This window comes from Lichenostomus cassidix, chromosome 2, assembly GCF_008360975.1.
Source record: "Lichenostomus cassidix isolate B80296 chromosome 2, HeHo_3.0, whole genome shotgun sequence".
Lineage (NCBI taxonomy): Eukaryota > Metazoa > Chordata > Aves > Passeriformes > Meliphagidae > Lichenostomus > Lichenostomus cassidix.
The window spans coordinates 40,853,759-40,867,020 of record NC_139482.1 but is presented as its reverse complement, the minus strand read 5'-3'; the positions used below and the strand labels follow the sequence as shown (position 1 = coordinate 40,867,020).

The 13,262-nt window shown below is 38.0% G+C and overlaps 1 protein-coding gene across 2 annotated transcripts in view; it reads left to right on the top strand.

The window, feature by feature from the left end:
• The window catches only part of GADL1 (GAD like acidic amino acid decarboxylase 1), an 81,229-nt gene that overhangs the window by 23,082 nt on the left and 44,885 nt on the right, over positions 1–13,262 (top strand). For both annotated transcript variants that reach the window (XM_085051173.1, XM_085051172.1), the window contains exons 7-11: positions 403–482; positions 598–652; positions 3,994–4,110; positions 10,207–10,271; positions 10,523–10,604. In XM_085051173.1, coding sequence (XP_084907299.1) covers positions 403–482; positions 598–652; positions 3,994–4,110; positions 10,207–10,271; positions 10,523–10,604 — 399 coding nt within the window. The remainder of the gene's footprint in view (positions 1–402; positions 483–597; positions 653–3,993; positions 4,111–10,206; positions 10,272–10,522; positions 10,605–13,262) is intronic.

Here is a 13,262-nt window from a genome sequence, read left to right as displayed (position 1 = left end):
ATTGATACTTGTGACTCATTTCTATTAAAACATTTTGAAACAATTAATAATTCTTCCCTGATGACACTTCAAAGCTTCTACTTTTCATTCTAATCCAGAGCTAGCTTAAAGAAATTTTGAATGGAGTAGAGCTTCTCATTTTTTTCTTAAACCCACATTTTAAGCATAGTGCACATCTTTTTTTGTCTTATTTTTCCCAGATTTCAGTGTGTGTTATTGTTAAGTACAAGATGGAGTTTGTCATATGTAGCTTATCAGTTTTATTTTTGTGTTAGAATGTGTTGTCATGGCTGTTAGGTGCTGTTGAATGAATTTTAGTGTCACTGTTCCCTGTGTTGAAGAATTTATTTCTTTCATTTTAATTTTGCGTGTACTTCTTTTTTGTGACTCTCTCATTTACAGTGCCACTACTCCATGAAGAAGGCAGCCTCCTTCCTGGGTATTGGTACAGAGAATGTGTACTTCATCAAAACTGATGAAAGGTAAGAAAACAAAACCCGTGATTGTGATCTCTGAGCTTTTTTATAATGCAGTAGTGCTGTACATAACTAACCTATTTGAATGTAACTGAAAAAGTTTTAAATCTGTGTCCCTTAGAGGTAAGATGATACCTGAGGAACTGGAGAAACAAGTCCAGCGGGCCAGGAAAGAGGTGAGAGGGGGAGAGAGAGCATGAAGGAGAGAGGAGTGTATGCAGACCGTGTGCTTGTGTCTGAGTGAAAGGAAGGAAAACTAAGAATGACCAAAATCTTAAAACTAGGGCAGTTAATATAACAATGTCTTTCTCACAGGTGCAATCTCCTTGCCACACACTCGTGGAACAAGCCAAGGCTTATGAGTCCTACACTCTTAGAAGGGAGGAAAATTCCACAGGGTGTTTACTGCTAATGAAAGTCCCGAGTACAATGCTGCTCTGAAGTATTTAGTACATTTCTTATAGGATTTCTTTTGCCCTTGATCCTTCTTTAAATGGATGCAGTATGTTTTCCTAAAACGGTTTTTCAGTTAATTACAGCAGCTATTGCTCTATTGCCTCTGCAGTGAGCAAGAGCTGTAACATGTGGCTAAGTCTCTAAAACTATCTTACAAGCTTCAATTCCATCCTTTCTATTGTTGTAGGAAGAGTGCAGAGATGTGCCTCTTTCCCCTAGGGACTTTGCCAAATAGAAAGTCAAAGGCAAGCATTTGGAAAAGCACTGATGTGTGTATTTGGACAACATTAACATACATTCCCATAATCTGTAAGAGAGCGCTTACCTACAGTCAACATACTTTATTTTAGAGAGCTTGGAGGACTAAATGTGACTTCCAAGAGCATCTTCTTTTGGCTTGGTTAGCTCACCTTATTTCTCACTTCCAGTTTGTGCAGCTGAGCAGTAAAATTCAGAGTTCAGCTTTTAGTCCCTGGTCTGAGAATACAGAGCAATTAGTGCACTATCCATGGCATAGACCATACCTTCCATGGAATCCTGTCGTGGGAAATGTACCTTTGTGGCTGATAGAAAAGCTAAGGCAGTCCTGCCCTGTCCTGCTCTGGCATGGCCACAACAGCTTTCAGCAAGTTCTGGTTATGTACATTTTCTGCCAAACAACCACCTCTCATTTCAGTTTCATGCTAGGTGTCATAGCTAGTGATACATGGGGGCCCTAATGACTTAGCAAACTCTCTTACTTGCCTCTTTCTTTATTTTGCATTATATGAGGGAGAAAAGCCGGACTTTACTCATTTGAGCAAGGTGGGGGGAAAAAAAAGGACTGAAATAAAACAGAGCCAGAGGAAGCAGGCTTGCAGGAGCTGCTTTTGCAGGAACAGAATTCTTGTTTGTTCATGTAATAATGAATGTAATGGTCATTTGAAAGAAATCATCTGGCATTTATGATTTTTTAAAAAAAGGTCAGCCTCAGTATGGTACTCTGTGATTTAAAAACAAATGTTCTATACTGAAATGCTCTGCTTACAGGAAAACACGATTTCACTTGCATTTTAATGGAAGTTACAGGTGTGTTGGAAGGTTTTCATTTCATCAGAGCCTCAGTAAGTGTGTCAGTCCTTGAAAAAGTGTTACTTTACAACTTTTAGAGAAGGACACTTCAGTGAATTACAGCAAATATTCCAACGACTCTAGACAACAGAGAATTTATTTGCTAGTGATAGAAGCACAAAATGATCACTAAATCTGAATAGCAAGAGACTTATGCCTCTTTTTAGAGAATTTAGGCAGGAAGATTTGTTTAACTGTATTGTCAAGAATAATAAAAATTTAGTTCCCTTCTTTGTGGGAAAAGTATAATGGTCACAATTATGGGAATTTGTAGAGATCTTAGATTTGTCCCTGCATTCAGTTGTGCTCCCAACTGGCTGCTTGAGAACCTTTGACTTTGATGTAGCTGTGGGAGAAAATTGCTGGGAACACTAACAGAAAATAGATACATTGGATACATTGGATCTTTGCTTCATTTGCAAATGTTTTGTGCTTGAGCTTCAGGCTGGTTTGTAAGTTTGATTGACTATTGTGGTAGCTTGTACTCAGAATAAATGACCAGGAAGCAAATTAAAGGCTGGTAAGTCTTTGTGAATGTATGTGATTAATTTAAGTTCATTTCAATGTTACTTTTTGCTGTTTTAGCAATTTGTAAAGAAACTTTAAAATACAAATAAATCACAATTATTTGCCGTTGTAAGTCCTCTACAGTGTAAAGAAGTATAAAACTCTCAGAGTGTAAACATGAATCAAGTCAGTCTGTCTCTGTAGATGTTTAAAGTAGCAAAATTAAAAAAAAAAAATAGGAGATCAGATTTCAGGTGGGTGAAGATATATAGAAGACTTGTGTGGAGTTTGATTTTTCAGCTGATATCTGATTTCACTAAAGCTACATTGAGTTACCTCTGCAGACACACTTACATCATCTGAGAGATTTAATTCACTGCAAATGAACTTCAGTGGTCCCAGCTTGTACAATTCAATAACAACTTCAGTGCCTCTTCAGTAACTGTGTTGTCATTCTGTAGGCCAGGTGCTGAACCGTGCAGAGCAGTTCTCTCAGCATGCATTTACCAGTGAGACTGCACATTGCTAGGGCTGATTCCCTCAATTTCACGAAGCTGTTACAGACTCTGCCAGTTCTTTCCCTTGTTGCAGTTTCTGCTCCCAAGTAGATGCTGACACATAGATCTGCAAGGATATGTGAACTAGTCTGCCATAAGCTGAAGGGAAAACAAAGATGGATGGTTTAGAGTGACTGTCTGAGACTGCAACCTGAAAAAAGTGTTCCTCGTCCCACCTGCCTGAGCTTAACACTGTCTGAGCTTTCCAGCGATCTCTCTCCTAACATTCAGTTACTGTGTGCAGCCCTTCCTCTTCCCCAGACAGGAGTGGGAGCAAGGGAATAGCACTGAGCTGTAGGTCAGGCATGGGATCAGACAGCAGTGACTGTCCCTGTCATGGTGTGTGCCAGTGTGGCTGAAGGCAAATCACGTTCCCTAGCTGAAGTTTCCTCTTCATCAGACAGAGAATAGGGGTGTTGAGACAGCGCAGGTGGAAACCCTAAAGGGATGAGCCCTTTCCTTGCATGGGTAGTCTGCTGGCTGAGCTAGTACCTTTATTTTGTCAGTCAGAATGACAGCAAATATGGTAGTGAAATGTGGAAGACTGAGAAATGAAAATCAGTGTATGAAGAGAGATGTCAAATATCTGGTATGTTTTGATTTTGACAAAACTAGCATCTGTCAAAACAGTCTGAAGCTGCAGAAGTCTGCCCTCGGATGGTGTTAACTAGAAATGGAAAATGCCTTTTTTTTTTTTTTTTAATGAAAAAAAGGGAAAGAGATTCAGCACTACTAAATGGAGTACCTTCTGCTGGAAAGCTAAAATGTAGATTGTCACATCTTTGTCCTACATTCCTAGACCTTTTTATAGTTTAGCTCTGCAAGTATACTGGAGGAAATGAGCAGTGCAAAATATAATTTTTTTTTTGTTTTGAATCCTATTGCAGGGGTCAGCACCATTTCTTGTCTGTGCTACAGCAGGCACAACTGTGCTGGGAGCATTTGATCCTCTGGATAAAATTGCTGATATCTGTGAAAAGCATGGCCTCTGGCTTCATGTTGATGTGAGTTTGTATACTGTGTGGTTTTGTTTAGCACTGCTTTTTTATAATTGCTGTTTTACTTTGACTGTTGATTTTTCTTTTTAGAACTTGGTCTCTAATAACATTTCTTTTTCTTTGCATAGAGACCAGAAATATGTTCTGATTTGACTCTGTTACATGTGCTGCAAAATAGCAAATAACTTGGTTCTGACAAGCAGCCAAAGCCATTTTGTTATTGTCAGGTTATATTTCAAAATTATTTTATAATCAATTTCTTCTTCTTGCTATCTCCTAAAAATGCTTCAAGAGTGATTATCTACAAATATAAGTTTTGATTCTCTCCACATTCTGTTGGAGAATAGACATGTTAGAATTGTGGTGTGAGGTTCGTACTGGTTATAATAAAGGTATATTTCTGGCTCAACCAGTCATAAATTATTCTGTTTCATATTTTCAGGTTTGAATTTCTTGTAGATCTCCTTACATTTTCCTAAACTATACAGCATTTAAAAAAATTTCTTTGCAATTTTAGGCTTGGATATTAAAATCAATTCATTAATCTTTTTGGAATAATCACTGTGCCTTTTTATTATTTGAAAGAATTAGCTGTAAATATATTTTTCTAAAAATAGGCCACTTCATAGTTTCTAAAACTGCATTCTCTTTATAATTACAATGGCACAAATCCAGGATGGCTAGACTAAAACTCATGGAGCACTAAGAGAATCTGGAGCAATGTTAATGGAGATTTCCAGACCTGCTCTAAATTTCTGAAGTGTTTGTTTAATGTTGAATATCTAAAGAAAGATCATGTAGGCAGTGATGCGTGTTTCAAATAAATATCTCACATACATGAATAAATAAAGTCACTGTACGTGTGAGTCAAAAGACTTTTCTTATTGACTTGGAGACAAAAATGTTGAATTTAGGTCTAATATTTCAAATTTCTGCCAAGCCTCCTCACGGTTGTCTGCTGCTGAGAAGTGCAGCACTCTCATTACAGAACTCTCCTGTGTGTCTGTGTATAGCTGGTGGAGAGAGGGATGTAGTTGGAATCTGTGTTGGACCTCAGGTGAGTCAAACAGGCACGGCTGGAGCCATATCCAATGGCTGTAGGAGCACAGTCTCCTTGTAGCTGAACTAAAATGTGGTGGGATAAGCCTGGGCCACATTTTGAACCACAGCCAGTTGTGTCAATGGTTTGAAAATAGTTAACTTTCTTCTTCCAGTTTTACCTCATGTTAAACTAAGGTAAAAATTTCAGGAATATCTTTAGGTTAATATTCTTTTTTGAAATTACTGTATTTGCCAGATGTCAATTGATTCCCAGTAGAAGGACAAATGTCCAGTAATAAATTGGGTTTATAGTCTGGAAGGCCAACTGTTCTCTTAAGATGTCATTCACATTAAGAACTTCTCACTAGTTCTCAGAAGTTCTATCAGTGTGTTCTCTATCTTTCACACTCTATGTAGAGTTGAGTGCATGGCTATTTCTCCACTTTTTTTTATTAAAAGTTTCTGGCTGTATTTTTAAGAGAACAGGATATGGGGAAAGACTGAAAGCTTTCCACAGAGGTGACATCAGGCACACATGTTTATATAAGCATGCTATGGTAAAATGAGCAGACTGTGATTCTCCTAGTGACATTTTTTCTCTCACAGCACCACTAAGAATAGACTTAATGGAATTGTTTGTGAGCAGGTACAATGAGGCTGGGTCATGGCCATTCAAAAAAGACTATCAAATATACAGAGAAGAGTTGAATTCTTTCTTTGTTGTTTTTTTTTTGTTTGTTTTGAAGTAAGCATATCTCCTAGCACTATAGGCAGGAATATAATATTTCTGAAATCTTTGACAATCTACAGTCCTCTGAAAGGCCTGGCTTCTTGTTGAATGATTTACGTATTGTGCAGTCTGAGTTATAACAAGTGAGTACTGCTGTTTAGCCTGCTGTAACATTGAAGGAAAAAAGATACAGTACAATTAAAACAAACAACTAAAACCCAGGTAAAGTTCTGTCTAATTTAGGACTTTTTGTGTGTCATTGATAGGCATCAGGATTATCTATTGTAAGTTCTCTCACTAAGAATATCTTATATGAATGTCAGTGGTATTGTTTCCAGATTTACACTGATTTCTCTCATTTCAGAATATTTCTGATCCCAAAAATTGATGTGTTTGCCTTAGGGGGACTCTTTTCATTAAATATGAAATGGTAAAGCTTGTGATTCTTGGGAAGGGCAAAAGGGAGAATGTCAACATAAATTCAGCAAGCTTCAGGAAGATAAATTTCAATAAAGTCAGAAATAGTAGATAAGCTCTCACACGAAGACAAACTGGAGAGAAAAAGCGAGTTAAGGAAAATGTTGTAAGAAGATAATACCAGTAGGTCCAAACTGTCCTAGCAGTCAAGCTGTTCAGTCAAGCTTAAGAGCAAAGGCTGTAACAAGCTTATTTTGTTCACATTACAGCATTCCAGTTGCTTATTGTATTCTGACCTACACCTACAATGCCTTTCTTAATAACTTGTTTTGTATCATCAATATGCACTGCAGCATTTATATGTCATGTATTGTCTTCACGTAGCTTTAAATGCTATGTATGAGTATTTCTTCCCTGATGGTCCTGACTATTTTTTTCTCCTATTATTAGGCCAACACAGAAAATCAGGTTTGACCTATTAGCCTGTGCTTAGGTAATTAGCTTAATCAGGCAGTGAACACTGTGATTCAGATCATTCAGCTGTAAGTGATTTGTTGCACATGAAACACAGTAATTTTCCAATACCTTGTTACCAGTTACCTTCTGTGGGACACAGGTTGATGATATTCGTGTTTTGACCTACCCTGCAATGTTCTCAGCTGGACTTGTCCTAAACAAAGTGTGTCAGACTAGTTTGATCCATCTGCCCTCCTTCTTATTCTCATGGATGGAGGAGAAGCAGTTAACTTTACTGTGTATTTGCAATATCTCATCAGAAAGCAAGAGAAATGTGCCAAGCTGCAGCTCTGGTAGTGAGTGAAAGAAAACCTGGCTGGAAAACCATACCCACAGAGCAGTTACCAGTGGTTCACTGAAAAGGGAAAAAATTTGAGCAGGATTCCACAAAGGTCTATCCTAGGGTAGAAATTATCTGGTATTTTCCTTAAATAACTTGGATGAAAAAGAATACGCTGACAAATTTGAAAATGACATGAGACTTCTGAAAAAGGCAGTGGGAGGACAGGATTAGAAATCAAAGGGATTTTGACAATTTGAAGAAAAAAGTGGAAAAACTAGGCTACAGTTCAATAAAGATAGAATTCTTAGCTGAAATAATCAAGTGCACAAACACAGGCTGGGGATTTTTGGCTAGAAAGCAGATCTTTACTGTAAAGCTCAGATCTTTTTCTAGTTCACAAACCAGTGATATTTTCAAATAGAGTTAAATATCTTTCAGAACTGAATAAAGGAGATACATAACATGATTCTTTCTTTTTTTCTTCATACACCATCTGCTTTATCTAGATTAAGTCCAAATAAAAATGCAGTTCAAGAAGGACCTACAGGAGAAAGATTAGAAAATATGAAAGCAATGTAGCTAAACAGAATGACATCTAGAAATGATGACCAATGAGGAAAAAAGGAAAGTACTGATGTTATTTAAACTAGAAAAGACAAATAGACGGTACATAACAGCCTACAGATGCTATAAAAGGTGCTGCTAAAAAAAAAAAGGAATAAACTGTTCCTCTGACTGCTGGTGGTGTGAGAAATGGTAACATTGTTTAGGACTGACACATTGCATTAAAAATGTGTTATTCCTGTTAATCGCAAATTAAGTGTTTAACTTGAGTAGCCTCCATCACTAGAGAGGTCTTTAAAACCAAACAAAGCCAGTGATTCTCAGTCTTCTTATGTGCTTTCTCATTCATGGTGTTTTGTTTTTTGGATTTTTTTTGTTGTTGTTGATTTGGGTTGTTTTGTCTTATTGTTTGTTTGGTTTTCTTTGGTTTTTTGTTTGATTTTTTTTTTTTGCCAGCCCTAGCCCCCTAAGCACTTGCTCTTCGAATTGGGTAAAGACACATGAATCACAAATTCATCTTGTAGTACTGTGGCTCAAGGAGAGACTGAAGGGTTGTGGATGTGCCTGGACCTCCAGTACTATCATTTATCTCCTAGATCAACAGTAGCAGCTTTTAAAACAAAGGCAGAAAATAGTGCCAATAGTGCTGTGGAGGCAGCAATTGCTGGTCTCTCTCTGCATTTTATTTTTCACTTTAATGGTAATTACAGGTGTAAGTGATTTGTTGATTAATAACCTCTAGAAAAGATGTGGTTGAGAGAAGTGTGGCTAATCTTGCCTTTGGGGGTGACATACTGTTGAGATGATCTCTTAAACGCCTTTCCAGTCCTGTTTTTCACAAACAGTGTGAAAATGTCGACTTTTTTGAATACAAAAATCTTTGGATGCAAATTTGGTAAAAAAATATTATATTTTAATGGGTTGTTTATAAATTGTGAAGATCAGGGAATAACTTAGTGACTGTTTTGACTTTATTGAATCATAGAATGAGAAGAGTAAAATTTGTCTCTGAGTAGGAAGTTCAGTTTGATTGTCCTCCCATTACATGGCAACTTTGGACAAGCTGGAGAAACAAAGTTACAAATCATGGTTCTCCAGGACTACCGTGAAGTTTGAGACAAACAATTTCCTGCCTTAGGTCCCACCTGTAGCTTGAGCAGCAGCGCTTGTCTCAGCAAGGATGTTGTGAGCATGACAATGTAAAATATGATGTGATCTGTTAATGAGTGGCATTAATGAGAACAACTTTTTAAGAAAAGTTAATAACCTTTCATTTCCCTTGGGAGCCTTTGCCATTCCTGTCTCCCAGAAATAGCAGATTTCATTCCTAATGTATGGCCTGTGAAGCAAACACTGATGATAAATTCATACATCAGCTATCACATAATTTTTATTTTGAGGAAAGAAATAAAGAACAAAATCCAAACAAGCATATATTCTCTATGCTTAGGTCAGGAATATTTACATCAATGATTTTCTGTTTAAAAATATTTTTTTAAAATAAGCTGAGCCCAGATGTTTTGTGGACTGAGGCCTCCTGTGTGTCTCTGAAGAGCCTTGCCTACTTCACAGGTAGTTTGCTTAAGTGCATTCTGCCTGCATGAATATTGAAAATAATGCTATTTATTTATTTATCAGTAATTTCTCAAATGCACTATATGACATGTCTAATGTTTGCATGATCTCCTCACCTTTCCGCTGTGGATAAAAGTTGTTTGGGAACTGAAGTTTCACAGCACCTGATAATCCTTGCAGAATTCATGAATAAGAATCACATTCCCTGATTCAGGTTGTCCAGGAATTAAACTTGTGATTAAAGCTTGTTGTCTGGGTTCCTTCTACAGTCCATGGAAAGACACATCTCCCAAAGGTGTAACCCAGTGATGAGTGTCTAGAGTAGAGGGAGTTAAATACGGAGTTTCAGTGGAGAGCTCCTCACTGCAGAGAAGGCCTGAATGACTCTCAGAGCACACACTCAGTTCTTAGATGACCTGAGGGAGTCTTAAGTCATTTTAAGGTCAGTTGGGTTGCTGGTAACAGAAATGTTGCTATTGCCCACTGACAGACTTTGCTTCTCGTATCGGTGCAAAATCTGAGCCTGGGCTTTGCAACTGGCAGAGATTATCATTGCCTGTTGTTTCCCCTGTGAATTTCTTGGAAAGGAATTGACTAGCAGGAAGACGATGTGCAAAATGGGGCTTTCTGCCGTCAGTGCTTGGATTAAGGCTGGGGGAAAGGAAGCAGCTCTGCTGGAAATCAGGAATGAGTCTGGTTATGCAAGGACATTGCAGTTCATTACCCCTGCTTACATAGAAGGGCCACTCTCGTTTGTGGCTCTTGCAGTGGCACAGACCACAACCTCCTCTATTTCTATTATAGCCCCAGGCTGCCCTCTTTATTTCAGCAGATGAAACTAAAGGCAAAATTCAGCCCACTGACCATGTAGTAAACTAAGTTTTAAATAAGACGTCCTTAGAAATTACTAGTTGAAGTATTATCAAAATAACTTCATACAAATAATATTGTTTTGGCTCTATAAATGTTCCAACAGGCTTCTTGGGGTGGCTCAGCTTTGATATCAAGGAAGCATTGCAGACTTCTTCATGGTATCCACAGGTAAGTCAGATTAGTCTGTAGGCTCACTTACCAGGGATTGAGGTGGAAGTTGTGTTTCCTGTTGGCTTCCATAAGTGCTGCATTTTTAAAAACAGAAATTACTGTTAATTGGAGAGATTTCTGACCCAGTGGTGGGGGTATGGGAAATCTGATTTGTGTGCTTGGATTGTGTTTGGTCATTTTTGATTTTTAGGTTCCCATGATTATAGATGCAATTTTCACCTCCCTTTCTCCATGTATAATTTTTGCAGGGCTGATTCTGTTGCCTGGAATCCCCATAAAATGCTGCTGGCAGGAATCCAGTGCTGTGCTCTTCTGGTGAAAGACAACTCTGTAAGTCCTCCTGACCATTTTTTTTCTTTTTTCCTTTTTTTTTTTTTTTAATTCTAATATGCTGTCATTGCTGTAATATGAAAGTCGAAATAATTAGAAAACAGCGGCAAGTCTGTTTTACTATACTGCAGTACAAAGGCTGAATTATATTATTTTGAATTTCACCACTTAATTAATAAAGAGTGAATAAGAGAGCAGGGTGAAAATGATCCAAGCCACTGTACTGACAAGTGGTCAAATTTTGCTGCTGGTGCCCTTGCTAGTTAACTTCTGTACATGATTTGCATTCAGAATTGAGGATTTTGTCACCTGGGCTTGCCACACTTTAACACCGAGCTCATCAAAGTCCTCAGAACAGCTGCCAGCCATCGGGACTGCAGCAGTGCTGAGTCTGTTTAACTCAGGCAGAGCTCATCTTCACATCCCTTTTTACAGGAGCACCAGAGTGGGAGAGGGATAGGCGTCAGAGCACATGCAGGCAAAGGTGCTGAGCCTTCTTTCCTTACTCTACCAGTTCTTCGTCACCAGCAGGGTGATTTAGACTTCCCAAAACTATGACTAATTTAAAGGTCTAGCAAACAACAGAGCTCTGATCTCAAGATGACTCAGCAATGTAGTAAAATCCCTGCTTGTATCTTTGTGGCATTCTTTTACCTTAATAAAGAAACCAGTAAGGGGTTAATTAGTTCAAGCTTCATTCAAATTCACGCCTGCTCAAACTTATGTCCACTGTCCACTGTTAGGGGTGAGTTTTACCTTATACTCCATGGGTTATAAATGACTGAACATCACAAAGATATGGAGCCCCTGAGGTTTGCATCACCATTTTGTGGCCATGCTTTGTAAATTACTCTTATAAATCTCTGTCAAAACAACTGATATTTTCTATTCAGCTGCTGGTGTTGCCTATCCATGTAATTTGTTACTAACTTCTGCTAGTAAGAACTGATGAAGACCAAAGAGTGTAGCTGCTGATCAGCACTCTCTTGGAGCTGATTGCTCTAGGTCAGGGGTGAGACATGGCAGGACAGCAAAGGGAAATGTGCCACCTCATTTCCTTAGACTAGAGTCTGTGGGATTAAAGAGGATTAGATTTCAGGGTTGCCATCCATCGCTTTATTCCAAGCTGAAAAACAAACAGAATGAAGCTATTGGCTAAGATTAATATGGTGTCTTAATTTCAGGCTTGGAAGACTTCAGTGCTGTATTTTTAACTAATTAGGCCCAGTACATAGATATAGCCTCAGGTAATGATTAGGCTACTTGGACTGAATAGTGGAAATTTCTCAGGAAGAAAGAAGAAAGAAAGGAACAGGATTGGAATGTTCTAGCTGCTCTAGCATTTAGAGTTGCTTTATGAACACTGTTCCAACTTCAGGGCTCTGGCAGCCTTTTTGTATTCCCTTTTGTGCAGTGTAAGGTCTGGTAGAGCAATCCTATTCCACTTCTAAACCACAGCTAGGCAATGTTGTGTTGGAAGTACTTGTAGAGTTGAATCCTAGGTCTTTGAGGGGTGAAAACACAAATATGGATCATAGCAGCAGATCCTGTTGTACAGTGAGACATGTTCTGGAAAGCAGAAGATTTCTCTGCATTGGGAAAAAAGGGTGTTTTACTCTGTGTCTAATTTCTGGAAAATTGGCTCTTGCTCATTTTGTGTATGTGCCAGTGAAGTCTTTATATGCAAACAGACACACATACAGATTTGAGTACTTTCTTATTAACTATCTGGAATATAAATCCTTAAGAAAAAAAGATGAAATGCATATTTAAGACATTTTGACAGGAAAGTGTTCCTTCACTTTGGTGTTCTCCATACCAGAATAGGCAGCTGAATCCAGTTCCCATTAAACATACTGTTTTCCTACCAATAAGAGAAGTGAGGAGTACATGTATCAGATTCTCACTTGGGAGCTCGTTCCACTTCTCCTAAAGCACATAAATACCTATGGCTAAGATGAAGCACACATTTATATGTGAACATAATTCCTTCACACTGTGGTTAGGATGCATCACTGGGAGCTGGATACTGAGATGTGAGCTGGAAGAGTGTGGAACATTTTGCTCTGCTGGTGAAGGTTTGAGGTACCTCAGGTAGTTTCTGAAGTGCTGAATTCTGCAAGAAGTCAAAGCAGCAAAATGTTAATTATTAATTTTAAGTCCCATCTATGAATTCCCCTATCTCCCTTTGAAAGACTGATTAAAGAAGTTTTATTAGCCTGTCTTCCCATTTACTTTGAGGTCCATTTGAAAATTGTGGAATACTTCAGAATTAGGCTTAGTTGATTGTAAGAGAGCAAATTATTCCCCCCCCCCCTTTTTTTTTTCTCTTTCATACTTTCTGTATGAAAAATAACCTTTATAAGATGTCATCACATTTCAGTTGTACTGGTAACACCGTGATTTCCTATTAACAAAAGTAATAGTGGATTTCTTTTTGTTGTTGTTGTTTGAGTTTTTTTTTTGCAGTATTACTTCAATGGGGCTTAGTAGTGTTAATACATTTAAGACATTTCAGCTGGCTTGTTAGAATGAAACATTGCAATTAAATATTTTCCTGTACAGATTTTAAAGGAACTAAAACCAAAGATTAACTGCAGTGAAATGCTGATAAAAGAGTATCTTCCAGCCTTAGTGAAAAAAAGTTGGCATATTTCC